Raw genomic sequence first — 19,923 nt, forward strand, 5'->3', positions numbered from 1 at the left:
GAACAGGCAACCTATAGAATGGGAGAAAATTTTAACAATCTATCCTTCTGACAAAGGGCTAATATCCAGAATCTACAAAGAACTTAAACAAATTTACAAGAAAAAAAATCAAACAACCCCATCAAAAAGTGGGCAAAAGATAGGAACAGACACTTCTCAAAAGAAGACATTTATGCAGCCAACAGACACATGAAAAAATGCTCATCATCACTGGCCATCAGAAATGCACATCAAAACCACAGTGAGATACCATCTCACACCAGTTAGAATGGCGATCATTAAAAAGTCAGGAAACAATGGGTGCTGGAGAGGATGTGGAGAAATAGGAACATTTTTACACTGTTGGTGGGACTGTAAACTAGTTCAACTATTTGGAACTAGTTTAACTATTTGGAACTAGTGGAAGACAGTGTGGCGATTTCTCAAGGATTTAGAACTGGAAATACCATTTGACCTAGCCATCCCATTACTGGTTATATACCCAAAGGATTATAAATCATGCTACTATAAAGACACATGCACATGTATGTTTATTGTGGCACTATTCACAATAGCAAAGACTTGGAACCAACCCATATGTCCATCAATGATAGACTGGATTAAGAAAATGTGGCACATATACACCATGGAATACAATGCAGCCATAAAAAAGGATGAGTTCATGTCCTTTGTAGGGACATGGATGAAGCTGGAAACCATCATTCTCAGCAAACTATCACAAGGACAGAAAACCAAACACCTCATGTTCTCACTCGTAGGTGGGAATTGAACAATGAGAACACTTGGACACAGGGTGGGGAACACCACACGCTGGGGCCTGTCATGGGGTGGAGGGAAGTGGGAGGAATACCGTTAGGAGACATACCTAATGTAAATGACGAGTTAATGGGTGCAGCACACCAACATGACACATGTATACATATGTAACAAACCTGCACATTGTGCACATGTACCCTAGAACTTAAAGTATAATAAAAAAAATTGACCACAAATATAAGTATATACAAATGTAAAAAAAAAATAAGAATAATTTAAAAAGAAAGAACCTTGAATGCCAGACAAAGAAGTTTGGACATAATCCGAAAGTTAGTAGGTGTTACAACAGGACAGTCATGAGTTGCAAACGGAAGGTTAATCTGCCACTGATTTGTAGGATCATTTGCAGTGAAGAGGAGTCAGAGGTAAGAATTCCAGTGGTTGTCATACTGTATTTTCTTGACTCTAAGCATTTTTTCACATATAAGCATAGTTCTTATGTAGTAGGGTTGTTAAGAAGATTAAATGGATTAATACATGTAAGACATTTAAATCAGTGCCTGGCATATAGCAAGCACTAGTACAAGTGTTAGCTATCATCATTATTACAATTATTAATCAATATATACATTTAATGTAGTGTTTTTTTAACCCAAAAGCAGTAGATTTCTTAATAATAGATGACATCTTAGAATGGTGAGATTATAGACCAGGTGTAAGATAATGAGGGCCTGGAAAAGGGTGGTAGTTGTGAGAATTCTGAAGAAGTAAGTCTGAGAGAGATTAAAAAAAGAATTGACTTGATGACATGTTAGATATAGTGAATTAAGCAAAAGGAAAATTCTAAGACAACCCTCAGATTACACACCTTAATGAATGGGAAATAGCTTGACTTAAGAAAGAAATGTTACTTGATCTGTGTAAAGTACTTACAACAAGGCCTTGCACATGGAAAGCATTATATTTGTTAGTTTTAGTAGTAGGACTGTTTACACTTGTTATATACTTAAATTTGTTATCAGGTGATTTAATAAAGCTACCAAAATATGAAAGAACCTTGTACATAATTTACTAGTAGAGAATTTATATGTTCAAGGGAAAATAAATTATGTGTTTTAAATATTTTTCAGTATAAATCAATGAGGAAGAGTTCAAGTGGCAATGAAAATGATGAGGTAAGAAAAGATAACTATTTGAAATGTTTACTTATAAGAAGTTGGCTCAGTGAGAGTAAAATGCAATCCATTTTTCAGATTCTTTGTTATTGATTTAATGCGTGTTTTTTGTCCAACAATAAAAACATATGAGCATCATCATGCAGTTATTAATTTGATCATTTAATTTCCATATGTCCTTTAGAATGGAATTACTAATAATTCAGTTTTAGAATTTTATCATCATTCATCTTAGACCTGTAATCCATGAGTGTAGGTGTGTTGTCTTTCACATCTTTTATGTTTCTAAGTCGGCCTGGTTGTCAATTGAGATTTTGTTTTAGGAACTTTGTTTAGGAACTCCTTCTACAAATTCTGCATACTGTTTTAAAATTTAAAATTCGACTTCTACAGTTTGTGCATTACCATAAACCTTTCTACTGCACCAGTGTAAACTATGCAGCAACCTATCATTGTTGCAAAGATATATTCTCATTACTATAAATTTTGTGTATTTTTGTTGGAGAGATTGGTATTTAATTTCATGTTGGGTACTTGGCAGGGCTTCTGAAAATGTCTTCAGTTTTAGGAAATAGAATCACACAGGGAAGAATAATGAATAGAGCCAGATGAGTGGACGTCTGCCAGATCAGATGCCGATTTCTCTCCATGACCTCTCCAGTAGTATTTACTGGGATGAATAAAAGTCAGCTATGGCTATAGCTGGTCATATTTTCACTGTTAGTATTTATGCTTAAGCCTGAATTACATGTTTGGTATGGGTATGCTTGGCAATATTTACCCGTGCATGAGCACAATCAGTTCCTGCACACCTGTCTAAGCTTTCCATTGCACCAACTCCACAGGATCCCAGCTTACCCTTTAAATGTTATTCCCAGGGAATGGCCTATTGTGTGGTCTCTAGCATGTCTTCACCAGCTGTCAAAGCTTCAGTGAATAACACCTGTGTACCTGCTGAAGCCTCTCAGATTTGTCTGGGAGAGGTTCAAGCCCTTGCAATCTTTTATCTGTCTTCCTACCTGCTTAGAATTTCTGCTGGATGTATCTCATAAACCCAATAGGACTAAATATGTTCAAAACTGAGTTTTTTTTAAATTTTTGATTGTAAACCCACTTTTTGACTAATACCCAACAGTTTGTGCAGTGGCTCTCAACTTTGGCTGTACACTAAAATTACGAGGTGCGCTTTAGACAATACTGTTGCCTGGGTCACACCCCCTAGATATTATAATTGAATTGGCATGTGGTATGATATGGTATGGACTGAGCAATGAAGTTTTTAATATTTCCCATGTAAGTTTAATGTCCAGCCAAGGTTGAGAACTACTGAGTTAATGGAATCACCTTCCATCATCTAGCTGGAGCAGGTTCTGGCAAATTATGACCCACGGGCCAAATTTGACATACTGTATGTGATTGTAAGTGAAGCTTTGTCAGAAAGCAGCCATACTCATTTGCCTATGGCTACCTTTTCATTACTGTGGCAGAGTTTGAGTATAGTAGCCCTCCCTATTCTCCATTTCACTTTCCAAGGTTTCAGTTACCTGTGGTCAGCCACAGTCTAAAAATAGGTGAGTACAGTACAATAAGACACTTAGAGACTACATTTACATAACTTTTATTAGAATACGTTGTTGTAATTGTTCTATTTTATTATTAGTTATTGATGTCAATCTCATACCTGATTTATAAATTAAACTTTATCATAGGTATGTATGTATAGGAAAAAACATAGCACATATATTATAAAGAATCTGGTACTATCTGCGGTTTCAGGCATTCACTGGGGTTCTTGGAACATATTCCTCATGGATTAGGGGAACAGCTAGTTGTCACAAAGCCTAAAATATTTGTCATCTGCCTTTGACAGAAAATATTTTGTTTTCCCTGTCTCCTCATACCTGCTTTTCTCTTGCCTGCCTCAATATCTAATCAGTAGCCAAGACTTACTGTTTGTTTATGTGCACTAAAATATTTTGCATACATTACGCTTTTATGTCACTGTTTCTGCTCTGGTGGAGGCCCCCATCCATTTCTTGCCTGTACTACTGCAATAGCTTCCTTGCTCTTCTCCCTTTCTCTAGTCCATTCTCACTGCAGCCGGAGTGGTCATTTCAAAGAACACAGATACAATCAGGCTATTCCCTTGCTTGGAAACCTTCAATTTCCCCCCATAACTTAGAAGATAAATTCTAGATCCTCTTTTATCAAGCCCCTGCTTGCCACATCAGCCTTAATTCATATCGTGCTCTTCTTTCACCTTACCTTCCATTCACCTTACCCTCCAGCAAGACAAAACTGCTCAGAGGTTTTCTGCACTCATCTTTACATTTGTTGCTTCCATGCTTTGGTTCTTCTTCTCTCATCTTAGCATGTTATTCCCTTCTTTCTTCTTCTGGTAAACACTCAGTTTTTTACTGAATTTTTACTTTCTCAGGAAACTTGCCTTTCTCTACCATCTTCATCATCCCCCCCAAGTGCCCCTTATCTGTGCCTCGTAATATGCCATACATTGTTCTGTATTATACTGAGAATGTTGTATTACCTGTCTACATGAATCTGTTTCTCTCTTCGACTGAAAGGTCCTTGGATGGGTGATATTTTACTAAATTTCAGTACTCTCAGTGTCTAGCATAGTGTCTGACATATAGTAGGTAGCCAATAATCATTTGTTGAATGAATGAATACACATGTTCTATGTAGTGTGCATATTCAAAGTTAAATGTCAAAATTTTCATATTTGGTTGGCAGTAGAATAGTCATTTAAAAATCATGGACCATTTAATGTTTTATTAAATTAAATTCTTTGTAGTTATCAATAAGCCTATATTAGATACATGTAAATTTTCAAATGAAAGTGATTTCGGGTGATGGAGATTTTGCATGCCTTCATTTACATGTCTCAGGTTGGTAACACATCCCTGCTATTACATGTTGACAATATTTTTCAAACTTTAAAGTACTATATTTCGAACCACTTGAGGGTCTTATTGAAATGTAGATTCTGATTAGTTAGGTCTTGGGTGAGGCCTAAGATTCTGCATTTCTAAACTCCCAGAGGATCCCTAGGCTGCTGGTTCACAGACCACATGTAGAGTGGCAATGTGCTGGATGGTATATCTTTAGTAGTTCTTCCTTTAGTAGTTGATCAAAACAATTTTTGTTTTCCTTTTATATGTTTAAATCATCATTTGTATTGTAATTTCATCTTCCATCCTTTTATTTTTATGTTTTAGCAAGACAGTGATAATGCTAATATGTCACCACAATCTCCAGTATCATCTGAGGTACAAGTTCTGTTTTTATATGTTTTAAAAATATGTTTTGTATGTTTTCTGTGTTTTACATAAGATTCTTCCTTGCCAGTTCTCTGTAACCTGATTTTTTTTGCAGTGTAATATTCACTTATATTTTAAAATCCATGGCAGAACAGTTTGTACAAACCTTCTAGCCTATAAAAAGTTCTAAGAATGCCATTTTTTGGTAAAAATATTGATACTAGCACTTGTTTATGATTTTCTTATTGGGAAGTGTCTGTAGATCGCAGAAAAGAATTCACTTTATCAAATCTATGCTTTCTCACTCATGCATATTTTAAAATAAATGATAGATTTTAAGAACAACTTTCAAATTTTAAATTTGAAAAAGTACTTCAGCATTGTGCAATGGCCTTTGGTTTTTCTTGTAACCAGTTAGGTCTGAAACCAATGCAAAAGAAATTTCCTTTTTCCACGAGAAACATCCCTGCAGTGGGTTGTTCCTATCGACAGGAGGTTACACCTTTTTGGAAGAATGGGTATCAGAAAGTTAGAGTTTGTGAAATCTTGATCAAATACTCTGGTGACTTGAATGACTGATTCTTCTAATTTATTTATTCAATTCTGTTGCTTAACAACAAGAGATAAATTTTAAAAATTCTAAACTCTGTGTCTTCCACTTCAGATTACCATAAAGTGTATTGACATTAGTAAGTAAATGATTACACATTCTTTTGATGAATTCAACACTTTGCCTAAAGTGTTGGATGGCCCAAATTCACCATGTAACTTTGGTTACATAGATGCTATTAATATTTCATTATATGTAGGTGATGTTGCTTTTTTAATAGGCTAGGATTCTTTGTTGTTGTGGGTGATCTGCATTACAAAACTTTTAAACGGATTTGGACATTAATTTTATAAACATGTTTCTAAATTATTTATATGATAGGTAAAATGGTATACATACTTTTACAAAACGATTTAAATTAGGATATCTTAAAATTAGTCTTTGTCAGATGCTTTTGTAATTCTTTTACTTAAGTTACAAGTATAAGCATATAAGTGACTACTGCTTATTTGCTTGATTTATGATCTTACGATCTGTGCTCACAGGGAAGACTATTTATACCAAATTTCTCAAATAACTTACATTGCTATATATATATATTATTTTTTCTTTTCTTTTCTTTTCTTTTATTGACACATGATCTCACTCTGTTGCCCAGGCTGGAGTGCAGTGACACGATCACAGATCACTGCAACCTCCACCTCCCACATTCAAGCGATTCTTGTGCCTCAGCCTCCTGAGTAGCTGGGACTACAGGCACATGCCACCATACCTGGCTAATTTTTGTATTTTTAGTAGAGACGGGGTTTCACCATGTTGATCAGGCTGGTCTTGAACTTCTGGCCTCAAGTGATCTACCTGCCTCGGCCTCCCAAAGTGTTGAGATTACAGGTGTGAGTTTTATAATATATTTTTTATTTCATTTGGATCAGTGAAATTTTCATCTAGGAATTCATATTAATTTAACCAAAATAGTGAAGACAAACTGGGAGGCTTGTAGATTTGGATAGGGTGGTGAGTATGTATGTGTTTTGGTAACTCAACTGACGTTTAACTTGAACTGCATATCACATGTTAACAGAAGATTTAGGTAATCTATAGAATTCTGATTGCATTAATTTCATGTGTGAATGGAAAATAGTAAAACCAATTAGTGTAATGCTTTACTGTTAACAAAGTGCTTGCCTGTATATTTGAACCTAAAAGCAGCCCCATAAAATAGGTGTGATCTTCATCATTTTACAGCTGAAGAGATGGGTAACTTTCCCAACTATCTTAGTTAATAAATGGCAGAGAAGTGACTGAAGCTGAGCCCTACTCACTTCACAGAGTTGTTGCACAGATTAAATAAGGTGCTGCTAAGGTTACCTTATTTTATCACTTTACACGATAGTTTCATTTAGTTATCTCATTTAATCTTCACAGTAACCTCATTTGAAAGATGAAGAAACAATCACAGAGAAATTATATGTTGTGCTCAAAACATAGCCTAAGCTTTCTAACTCCCCCTTCAGATTTGTTTAATATACTACAAATCTTTCCACAGCAAACCACTGTGTGTGAAACATTTGAAACAATATGTATTCAAATATAAGAGATTATATTTATCATCTGTCATTCTGCAGTCCCTATACAAATATGTTTGCCTTCAGATTATCTGCTGTTAGGTGTTAAGTCTATAGTAGATGCTGAGTAAATACTAAATTCACTTATCTTTTCCTTGACGCTTACTTCATTTTTTGGGAAACTTCAATCTGGTTCTTTCAAAAAGTATGATCTATTTTATACAGTTCACTAATGATTTTCATTTTCTTTCTACTATGAAAGTATTTAAAGCCTGTATAGGTAACTCAACTAGCAAATATTAGTTGACCTCTTAAAAGTGAAACGTATCACCTTGAATTGAAATGCAAGTTACTTTTCTCTTCACTAATCATAGGGAAAATAAGTGTTTCCCCAAACTGGAATGGATATGAATAAGCACCTTGATTATTTTGAAATAAAAGAAGTTGTATTATTTATTTATTTTTAACCTTTTAACTTTTTTTTTAGGAATATGACAGAACTGATGGTTTTTCACACAGTCCCTTTGGCTTGAAGCCCAGATCAGGTAAATAGATATTCTGTAAATAAAATTTATCAATTATATTTGAAACTAGTTTCCCAGCTTAAATGGGATTGATTCCATAGTTTTAAGTACACATAAATTCTTTCCCCTCTCCTAAAAACAGTTTTCTCTTAATCTTATTTGTCTTTCCAATTCCCATTCCCATTTCTTTCTTCCTCTTTACCTTCAAGCTCCTGAAACCTCAGCTTTTTGCCTTAGATATACTGCAGTCTTATTTCTACTCTACTGTGACTGCTGTTAGAATGACCACTCTGCCAGCAGACCAAACACTGTTTGAAATTATAGCACTCCATTATATTGTGGTTTTATAAAGGGATCTTTTCGCATTTGGCAAGCCCAAAAGAAAATGGATCCATGTTACTTGGCAAGGTATTGAATTATAGTTTTTATTCCTGAATAACTGTATTGACCTTCAAGAATAATTTCCTTTTTTAAAAGATAAAAGGCTGACGTATGTTCAGTAATCATTTTTAACCTGGGCCATAAGTTTCTAATAACGTATGTTTGAATAAGAACATGTATAGGTAGTATAAATCATTAACACTTATCTTCCCTGTTGCTTTCAATTATGCATATAAATAGAGTTCAAATATATTCTTTAAAAATATTTGGAATGTATTAGTAAGTAATAATGTTTTATGTCATTTTGTATTGATTCTTTTTATCATGCCTCTTTCCCCATCAATAGTTGGTCCTTCCCATTAACTTTGTAACAAGTTAGGAAATTTCTGTTTTTATAGCTTTTAGCCGCTCATCTCGCCAAGAATATGGGGCAGCAGATCCGGGATTTACAATGAGAAGAAAGATGGAACATTTACGGGAAGAGCGAGAGCAAATACGACAACTTCGCAACGTAAGTCAGATTGCTCTTTCAGATCTGCTTTGTGGAAATGAGTTTAACTTGGAAAATTAATAAGGCATATGGATTTTATTTTCAATGCTCCTTAAAATGTTTGGATTATACAACAATTAGTAATATAAACATATAACATGTATGTTTAGATAAAGTATCTGATTTATACCTGTTTCTCTATAGAATCTTGAATCCAGGTTGAAAGTAATTTTGCCTGATGACATTGGAGCTGCACTGATGGATGGGGTTGTTCTTTGCCATTTAGCCAATCATATAAGGCCACGTTCTGTTGCTAGTATTCATGTACCATCACCAGCAGTGGTAAGTTTTGTTTACAGTTTGTTAGTTCTCTAAAGGAAGATATAGCTTCTTAAAATTGTCTTTAAATAATATACCTCAGTGAACTTAGTTTTCAGTTTTGCTTAAGTTCCATAGAAAAATGCCTAAAAGTACATTTTTTCCCTCTTTACAGCCCAAACTGAGCATGGCAAAATGTCGAAGAAATGTAGAAAATTTTCTTGATGCTTGTAAAAAGTTGGGTGTCTCACAGGTAATTGTTATTTGTCTAACAACATGATCACTTAAATTTGAATTTATTACATGCAAACTGGGATTCTTCTTAGAGCAACGAATAATGCTTTCTGAATATGAAAATGAATGCCTTCTCTTGGTACCTTCTCCTAAGCTCCAGCTTTAACTGTAGCAGTTATCTAATGAATGTTTTTAACTGCCTTTAAAGTCATTTATAAAATAGCTACAAATCTGGAAAATCATGCACATCACTGACCAAATGTAACTCAGTGGCCGTATTTACAACTTGGTTGTGACGCCATTGTTACCATCTTTTTTTCTTTCTTTTTTTTTTTTCCAGAGAACATTTGGACTCCTTTGTAAGTCATTGGATAGATTCTGATTGGAAGATTTGCATTCAGTGTAAACAGCCTTTCAAACTTTATTTAAAATGCAAAATTGGAAATTATAGCAGCATATTATGATAATATCTGTATTGGGCAAACTTTGAAATTTTTAGGAATTGTCTTACGTTTCATGTAATAATTGCACTACTATGCAATTAATCATTAAAGCAGTATTGTAAACATATAAGGAACATGTGTAATCACAATATTGCTTTTTTGTAAAGTGTTATAAACCTAACCTCTACATGAATGACTATGGAGAAAAATGACATTGTTATCAGAGACAATTAAGTTGTGCTTGTTAAGCTGTCTTTTGAACAGTGTCTTAATAATCTGGTCTACAGATCCCATTTTAACCTCTTCCCTCAAGTAAGTAAACATAATTTAATGTGTAGAGAATCAGTGAATTGTTGGATAATTTGGAAATTACATGATGTTCTCTAATTACCTCTTGTCTATACTTGATGTAATGGTGTTTTTTTTTGAGACAGAGTCTCACTCTGTTGCCCAGGCTGGAGTAGTGCAGTGGCATGATCTTGGCTCCCTGCAACTGCTGCCTCCCAGTTCAAGCAATTTTCCTGCCTCAGCCTCCCAAGTAGCTGAGACTACAGGCACATGCCACCACACCCAGATAATTTTTTATTTTTAGTAGAGACAGGGTTTCACCATGTTGGCCAGGCTGGTCTTGAACTCCTGACCTCAACTGATCCACCCACCTCGGCCTCCCAAACTGCTGGGATTACAGGCACAAGCCACTGCGCTCGGTTGATGTGATGTTTTAAATTTTTAATTCTTAAAAATGTTTATTGTTTCTTTTTTCTACTCTCAGTCTTCCAATGGGGAAATAGCAAACTTAGCAACGTTTTCTCCAGCTATTACATTATACAGATTTTCCCGTTTTACCATTTTTTCTTTTTTAAAATTTAAAAAAACCTTGTTTTAGAGATGGAGTCTCACTGTGTTGCCCAGGCTGGACTGGAACTCCTGAGCTCTAGACTTCTATTTCACGAATAACTGGGATTACAAGCATTCACTGCCTCACTAATGTTATGTCATTTTTGTTTTAAGGGTTTTATTTTTAGCTTGAGTGTTTTTCCTCTGACTTCAGAATTGGTAATATATAATAATTTTTAAATTAATTTTCTTTGTTTTAGGATGTTTTCTAATTTTTAACAGCCTTACTGAGTTATTAACATACAATATAGTGCATATAAAGTATACCGTTTGATCAGTTTTAACATATGCATACACCATGAAATCATCACCCCAGTCAAGATGATGAACATATCTACTGCCCCCCAAAATTTCCTCATGTGTCTTTCCAATCCTTCCTTCTCCAACAACCACTAATCTGCTTTCTGTCATTGTAGATTGTTTGCACTTTCTAGAGTTTTATATAAATGGAATGATACAATATGTATTATATTTTTCTATCTTCTTTCCATCAGCATAATTATTTTATGACTTGTCAGTGTCATTGCATGTATGAATACACCATTGCTTTTCATTGCTAGATAGTATTTTATTGTATGGATATACCACAGTTTGTTGATCCCTTGACCTGCTGATGGATGTTTGGGTTGTTTCCAGTTTTAGTGGCTACTACAAATAAAGCTGCTGTGAACATTTGTATACAAGTCTTTGTGTGTATTTATGCATTCTTTAATTTTTGGTAAATACCTAGCAGTGGAATAACTGGAACATATGGTAGGTGCATGCTTAACATTTTAAGAAAATACAAAACTCTTCCAAAGTGGTTGTACCGTTTTACATTCCTGTCAGCAGTATGTGAGAATTCCAGTTCCTCCACATCCTCACTGGCATTCAGTATGATCAGTCTTTTAAAAATTTTAGTCATTGTGATATGTATGTCCTGACTTGCCAGGGCAGTTTTAATTTGCATTTTCCTAAAGACTAATGATGCTGATCATATTTTCAAGGGCTTATTTGCCATCTGTATATCTTCTTTTTGAAGTACTTTGAAGTGTACTTCTTTTTGGAAGTACATACTCTAATCTGAGGTCTATTTTGTATTGGGTTGTTTATTTTCCTATGTTAGAGTTTCAGATTTCTTTACAAATTATGGATAAAGTCCTTTACCAGATTTATAAATATTACATCCAAATATTTGTCTTATCCTTTCATTGTCCTTAGAGTGTCTTTCAAAGAGCAGGATCTTCAGTTATTGAAATACAATTTATTTTTTAAAATGGGCTGTGCTTTTTGTGTCAAACCTAGGATATCTTTATATAATCCAAGGCCACAAAGATTTTTTTCCACAAAGACATCTAGAAGATGTCTACTTCTAGAAATTTTATAATCTTAAGTTTTATGTTCATGTCTATGATCAATTTTGAGTTAGTTTTTGTATGTGGTTAAAAAGTATGGATTGAAGTTCTCTTTTTTTAAGCCTGGGATTGGGCATATACATTGACTTTTTTAAGAAAATATTTTTATTGAGATATAATTAAAATGCCATAGCATTCACTGATTTAAAGTGTATAGTTAAATGGTTTTTAGTATGATCACAGAGTTCAGCAACAGTTACAACAATCTGTTTACAGTATTTCTGTCACCCCAGAAACAAAGCCCTTACCCATTCATAGTCCCTCCCCTGTTCTTTCTATGGATTTGCCTACTCTAGACATTACATATAATGAAATCATACAATATGGGGTCTTTAGTATCTGGCTTCTTTGACTTAGTATAATTTTTCCAAGGTTCATCCATTTGTAGCCTAAATCAGTACTTCATTTCTTTTTATGGCTGAATAGTGTTCTGTTCTAAATACATACCACATGTTGTTTATCCATTCATCAGTTGATAGACATTTGGGTTGTTTTCACTCATTGTTTATTATGAATAATGTTGCTTTGAACATCAAGTTTTTCTTTGAACACCTGTTTTCAATTCTCTTGGTTGTATACCTCGCAGTGAAATTGTTAGGTTATATGGTAACTCTATGTTTATAATATTTTTTAAGAAACTGCCAAAATATGTTGCAAAGTGGCTGCACTATTTTTACATTTCCACCAGCAATGTATGAGCGTTCTAATTTCTTCACATCATCACCAACAATGGTTACTGTCTACCTTTTTGGTTCTACCTATTTTAGTGTGTGTGTGATGTGATATCTTATTGAGGTTTTGATTTGCATTTTCCTAATAGTTAATGATGTTGAGCATCTTTGCTTGCGCTTATTGATTTGTATATATTCTTTGAAGTAATGTCTATTCAAACCCTGTGTTCATTTCTGAATTGGATTATTTATCTTTTTTTTGAGTTGTAGTTACGTATTCTGGATACAAATTGCCTATGAGATATATGACTTGCAAATATTTTCTCCCATTCTGCAGGTTGTCTTTTCACTTTCTTGATGGTGTCATTTACAGCACAAAAGTTACTAATTTGATGAAGTGTAGTTTATCTCGTTTTTTCTTCTGCTGCTTATGATTTTGATATCATATCTAAGAAAACATTGTGTAATTCAAGGTCACAAAGATTTACATTTGTGTTTTCTTCTAAAAGTTTTATAGTTTTAGGGCTTACCTTTTTGTCTGTGATCCATTTTGAGATCAGTTTTGTGCATGGTATGAGATACAGATCCAAATTCATTCTTTCACATGTGGATATCCAATTTTCCCAGCACCGTTTGTTGATAAGATTCTTCTTTTCCCCATTGAATTGTCTGTCTTAGCATCTTTGTCAAAAATCAGTTGACCATAAATGTAAGGCTTTTTTTCTGGACTCTCAGTTTTTTATGACTAAATTCCTTATTCCAGTATCACACTGTCTTGCTTACTGTAGTTCTGTGATGCATTTTGAAATCAAGAAGTGTGAGTCTTCCAGCTTTGTTCTGTATCAAGTTCGTTTTGGCTATACTGGGTCCCTTGCATTTCCATATCAATTTTAGGATTGATTAGCTTGTCAGTTTCTGCAAAAAAGCCAGTTGGGATTTTGCTGGGGATACCAAATCTGTAAAATGATTTGAGGAATATTGTCATCTTCACAATATTTATTCCTGTGATCCATTAACATGAGACATCTTTCCATTTATTTATATCTTTTAATTTTTATTCCAACAGTGTTTTGTAGTTTTCAATGTACGAGTCTTTCATTAGATTTGTTAAATTAAATGTTTAGTATTTTATTCTCTTTGGTACTATTATAAATATCATTATTTCCTTAATTCCACTGTCAATTTTTTATTGCTACTTTATAGAAATAGAAGTGATTTTCTTTTATTGATCTTGTATTCTGCAACCTTGCAGAACTCATTTATTAGTTCTAATAGTTTGTGTGTGTGTGTTTCTATGCCTTAGGAGTTTCTCTATACAGAATCATGTAATTATTCTTTCAAAGAATTCATCCATTTCATCTGACTTGTCAAACTATTAGTATGAAGTTGTTTATAATGTCTCCTTATTATCATTTTGGTATTTATAGAATATCTTGTGGTGTCACTTCCCTTATTTATGATATTGGTAATTTGTGTATTCTCTCTTTTTTTCCTGATTAGCCTAGCTTGAGGTTTATGAATTTTTAAAAAATCTTCTAAATGAACTAACTTTGGGTTTTATTACTTTTTTTATCTATTGTTTTTTGTTTTTTTACTTTATTGTTTTCCTCTCTCATTCTCATTATTTGCACCTTTCTTTTGCCATTGGTTCAATTTGCTCTTCTTTTTTTAGTTTCTAGAGTAGAAGCTGTAGTCATTGATTTGAAGCCTTTCTTCTTTTCTAGTGTACACTTCAGTGGTTATTTGAATAAATAAGCAAAATATTAAGAGGGCAACAAATATAGCAGTGAAGATGGAGATAAGGCAATAATTTTGAGAACTCTTTGTGGGATACCATCAGTAGTATTTGGAGAATTGGTTATGGGGGTAAGGAAGAAGAGGAAGACTCTTATATTTCACAGGTTTGTCAATGGAGATTGAATAGTGTATTACTGACTAAGACATGGATCACAGAAGGACAAGTTAATTTGGTAAAGTAATTCTGTTGTGGACACATTGATTTTGATGTCTGTTAGATGTCCGTTTGACTGTGTCTAGTTGATATTTGTATTTGGAGCTCAATAGAAAGATCTTGGGAGGAAATAAAGACTTGGAAGTCATCAGTATGGAAGGGGTAGTTAAAACTGGAAATAAGAATACCAAAAGAGAGGATATAGCCTAAAAGAGAAGAGAGTGAAGACAGAACCCTTGGAAACATTTGGGATGTTAGAAGAGGATCAGTGAGGGCTAATGAATGAAAGCTACTGCACAATTACTGTCAGAAAAGTTGAAGTAGAAAAAATGGTGTCACAGAAGACAGGGGAGGGGTAAGGTTTCCAGAAAGGCATTAATCAAAAGCATAATATGACTGAGCAGTCAACTAGACATGTGCAACATTTGACATTTAGGATGACATTGGTGTTTTTTACTAAAATAGTTTTAGTGGGCATATGCTTTAGGGTTAGATGTAAGATAGCAGTGGTTGAGTAGTGAATGGGAAATGCAAAAGTGGTGACCAACTCTTTTATAAACATTTTCTTTGTAGAGAAAGAGGTACAAGTGTAGAATGACAGCATTTCAAACAAGGCCAACTTCTATAATCTTTTTCTTACTATAAATTAAGAATCTAAAAACATTTTAGATTGCAATATTTATAAGAGAAAACTTAGAATTATGTATTTTTTTCTTTACATTTTACAGAAATCATGTTTTTAAAATCAAATTCTGACTTAATGTTATTACACTTCTAAAAAATGAATGTTCAAATACCTTTTTTTTTTTTTTTCCTCCAGGAAAGACTTTGTTTGCCTCATCATATTTTGGAAGAACGAGGACTTGTGAAAGTTGGTGTCACAGTTCAGGCGCTCCTTGAATTACCAACAACCAAGGCATCTCAGCTTTCTATGGCTTGATATAACATTTAAAGATTTTAAGTGTATAGTTTCATTTATTTGAAGTGATTTCAAATATTTCAAATTCATGAATAAGAGTATTCCATCAAAAATAGTTTGCCTTAGGTCACACCTTAGGATTTAAAAAAAATTACATTGAAACATCAGACTTAAACATTGAATTGCCCAAACTTCTTTTGGGGGAAAACTGGATTAGTTTAATAAGAGTATTTGATAAACTCAAATTCTCTTTTTACTAAATCAGTTGATAATGTTGATTATTTTTCAGAAAGCAGACTGATACTAAATTTAAAATGTAGTTTCAATTTAATAATCACATTAGGTTTAATTTTTTTACCTAGGTTAGGTTTAATCATAGCATACTAGTAAACATCTGGATAAAGGTAATTGTTTTTTAGCAATTTAGAGCAATTCTATATTTGAGTTATTTAATACACTTCTAATTCTAATTTATACACAATTTCTTCAATCTTTGGTCTTAGTTTTCTAGAAAAAAAGGCATAGAAAAAACAATTCTGGCTTTATATTAAATTCTTTTAGTATTATAGGTTGGTGCCAAAATATTTTCAGTTGTACTGTAGATTGTTTACATGTGAAGTGCCTGTGTAATTGATGACTCTTATATAGTCTTAAGCATTTTTGCAATTTTTTAAATGTATTTAAATAGAGTCAATGGAACTTTAAAATATTTTAGTAGATTTTGTAGGATCAGTAATATGTGAGGATTTAAATGAGCCTCACATTGTGACATTTGTGGTTTTTTAGTTAGTCCATTGCAGTTTCCCTTAAATTGGTTATTTCATGTTGTCAAAAATACCAATGTTAATATGGTTAATTTATGATATTTAATTTTGTGAAACTTAATCATCTTTTAAAATGTATTATTTGAAGAGTATTTTATTTCTGTATTGAAAATGTTACACAAAGCAGTAAAGTTTTTGAGAACTAGTGGAGTACTAATTATCAAGGACATTTTGATAAAACTGCCAAAGTTTGGGTTTATATCTTGCCTTTGAGCAGCATTATATCAGTGCTGCCTTTAGCTATATTCAGAGAGCAGCAGTTGAGGAATAGCTTTTTACTCAAAATCTGGCCATTTGTGAATCCTGTAAACCTTGTGATCTTCAATTACTTTGATGTTAAATGAAACACAGACTCTTCTATAAATATTTTCATGAGATACTATGTTACACAAAGTCCTTGTTTAACTTACATATGGGTAAATTTACATTGGTGGTATTACAGGAATTTTTCAAAAACATTACTGTAATGAATAACTGAGTTTCCTATAGAAGAATCTTAATAATTACTTTTGCAGTAACCAAGCAAGCATCATATCTTAAGTATGTGATCATTTGCACTTCTTACCTCTTAATATGGATGCAAGTTATTAAAACTGTTGGCCTGGGTATTTCAAAGGGTATATATAAAAGGTAAAAACTAGTGTGCCAAATGGTATAGGAACAAATGTACTTTTTTTGATCAGTTGGCATGAAGCCATAGAATTAAATTTTGGCTTTAGAAATCAGATGTGTTCATTACATTCCCCAAGGGTCAAATTGGAGCTTTTAAAGAATTAAAGCTTCTATGACTGTATGGTTTAAGAATTAAAGTATTAGTAATTTATTATTTTAAATATTTGAGCTCATTAGTTGTTAATTTTTTAGTTGGATTAAAAAAAAACTCACACATTCTCCCTAGTGAAAACTTGGGTAATATATGTAAGAAATGGCAAATAAATACCTTAGTTAATGACTTTTTATGTAGAAATTTGACAGCATTACAAATTAAGTGACCGTTAAAAACACAGCAATCATTCATACTGCTTTCATAGGTGTTATGATAGTCTCTGATTAATCAATCTAGTGTTAATTATTTTAGAAGTGTTGTCCTGTTTCATATCTTTGAAGTAGTAGTGAAATTGTAGGCCATTTTCTTATTGCATTTCACTTACTTGTCAGTTAATTATTCCTTTAAAAAGAAAATACAGCAGAACCTCACTGTAGCATTCTTTACTGCAAAGCAAAATTCAATTTAAGATGGGCTTATCTGAGGTCCACATCATGGCAGTTCATTTACTCTTGTGGCAAATGGCAACACCACCTCTAAAGCAGTTTCACAGCATAGTCCCCTACAACGTTATACCAAGGCTCTGATGTATTTCTTTTAGTAGTTTCTAAGTGTAAAATTTATTCTAAATGCTTTTATGGCTATTATCTATTTCATCAGTTATTGAATTAAGAATGATTTTCATTACTTGAGTGGGATTTGTGATTTAATGACAGTTAAATAATCAAAAATATTTTATTAGGCCCCCAAAATTTAATAGATAGCTATTTCTGTTACATTTTATTACTGTATGGCACAAGAAAGAAGTGACATTGGGTATGTTAGAAATGAAATAAGAAGTAAAAATGCATTACCATTTGTTTAATAATTGTCTTTACAGAATGCTAGTTTAATGACTTTTTTAACTGAATTTTTTGAATAAATCAGAAATGTTTGTATTTGTCACAGATCTATCATAATTGATTTTCTGATGCATTTAAAAATAAATGGAACACTTAAATGTATATTACCGATGCAAACTGTGGATAAAGTTGAAAGACAAAATTTTAAGTCTGGTATTTCTCTTTTCCCTCTCTACCTCCTTTCTTACCATCATATCATCCATTTTTTATCAGCATTTGATAGATGGTGTCTGTGTTCCCTAGTGTAGAAAAATAGCCAGACTTAGAGAGAATATTCAAAGTAAATGGTTTAAAGGTCCAGATTCACTTTATATTGTGAAAGGAAAATAAATCTTGGGGCCCCAACATCACTAAGCTAAAGGGAAAGGTCAAGCTGGGAACTGCTTAGGGGAAACCTACCTCCAGTTCTATTCAAAGTCACCACTGTGCTCACTGAGATAAATGCCTATCTGATTGCCTCCTTTGGAGAGGCTAATCAGAAACTTAAGAGAATGCAGCCATTTGTATCTTATCTACCTATGACCTGGAAGCCCCCTCCCCGCTTCCAGTTTTCCCGCCTTTCCAGACTGAAATAATGTTTGTCTTACATATGTTGATTGATGTGTCTCCCTAAAATGCATAAAACCAAGCTGTGCTCTGACCACCTTGGGCACATGTCGTCAGGACTGCCTGAGGCTGTGTCGCAGGCACCATCCTCAACCTTGGCAAAATAAGCTTTCTAAATTAACCGAGACCTGTCTCAGATATTCAGGGTTCACATTTGGTAACCATGAAGGGATTCTGAGTGGAGGTACCTCTGACCTTTGACAGATCTCTTATTGGTGCTTGGTACCAACATGAGCTAACCGTATGGCTCAAACCCATAAGGCAATTTGTTGAGGTCTGGGAGCACTCCTTCCAGAGAATCCCTGATCTCCCAAAATCTGGTAGAAATCTAAAGTTTATTTTGCTGTATGATTCCGTTTTTTGGAATTTTACTTACTCCCAACAAGGAAGGCAAGATTTCCTGCTTCCATGACAATGGAAAGCAGGTAATCCTTTATGGAGTCTGAGCTTGCTCCCAATAGGGAAGATAGGTTTGAGTTTTTTCCTGCTTTTAGGATGGTAGAGCGCATTGTTCAGCCTGAGACCCATCTCTAGGTAAGTAACTGAATTGGGGTTTTGATCTGACTAAAATTAACAACCAGCTGGTTTTAATTTCTCCTTACCATTAGAGTGCTTAGTGATCATATTGTTGGGGTTTTTTTTTGCTGTTGGTTGTTCCTGCCTTTCCCCCATCAGATTTGACCATCTCTACCTGATTTCGTCAAATCCGAGTGAGAATTCCAAATTATGGGTAAGATAGCCTCTCTAATTTGTCCAAAATTCCTTGCAGCTGCAAAAGAGAAAAAACAAACAAAAACCGTGCACTTGGTTTCTGTATTTGCTTCCTGTCTTGAAAAACAAACATTCTTTCATTTACTTTTCTTCCACCCTATTTTTTGCCATTTGCAGTACCAAAAAAAAAAAAAAAAAAAAAAAAAAAAAATCTAGAGGAGGCTTCTAATAACTTGAACCCCTTTAAAAAATTCAGAACAAAGGCATCACTCATCCCTTTTGGAGTGTTCTGTGTTGTCAACCTTGGCAAAACAAACTGTCTAAATTAACTGAGACTTGTCTCAGATATTCGGGGTTCACACTATGTCATTTTCAGTAGGTAATATTTTCCTGAAATAACAATAATTTTTTATGATATCCTCACCAAATAGTATTGCCTTTATGTAAGATAAACTATATAGCATAAATATAAGAGAACTTTTTTTTTTTATTATACTTTAAGTTCTAGGGTACATGTGCATAACGTGCAGGTTTGTTACATATGTATACTTGTGCCATGTTGGTGTGC

The 19,923-nt window shown here is 33.6% G+C and overlaps 1 protein-coding gene across 2 annotated transcripts in view; it reads left to right on the forward strand.

The window, feature by feature from the left end:
- Positions 1-18,180, forward strand: part of LRCH2 (leucine-rich repeats and calponin homology (CH) domain containing 2) — a 129,203-nt gene extending 111,023 nt beyond the window's left edge. Inside the window, exons 15-21 of one of the 2 annotated variants that reach the window (XM_011957537.1) lie at positions 1,887-1,931; positions 5,168-5,218; positions 7,812-7,869; positions 8,628-8,740; positions 8,924-9,061; positions 9,213-9,290; positions 15,448-18,180. In XM_011957537.1, the coding sequence (XP_011812927.1) occupies positions 1,887-1,931; positions 5,168-5,218; positions 7,812-7,869; positions 8,628-8,740; positions 8,924-9,061; positions 9,213-9,290; positions 15,448-15,567 (603 nt within the window). In that variant the 3' untranslated portion in view covers positions 15,568-18,180. The remainder of the gene's footprint in view (positions 1-1,886; positions 1,932-5,167; positions 5,219-7,811; positions 7,870-8,627; positions 8,741-8,923; positions 9,062-9,212; positions 9,291-15,447) is intronic. The other variant, XM_011957538.1, reaches the window with a different exon arrangement.
- Positions 18,181-19,923: the final 1,743 nt, after the last annotated feature.

The sequence above is a fragment of the Colobus angolensis genome, unplaced genomic scaffold (genome assembly GCF_000951035.1).
Source record: "Colobus angolensis palliatus isolate OR3802 unplaced genomic scaffold, Cang.pa_1.0 Scaffold446, whole genome shotgun sequence".
In the NCBI taxonomy this organism is placed as follows: Eukaryota; Metazoa; Chordata; class Mammalia; order Primates; family Cercopithecidae; genus Colobus; species Colobus angolensis.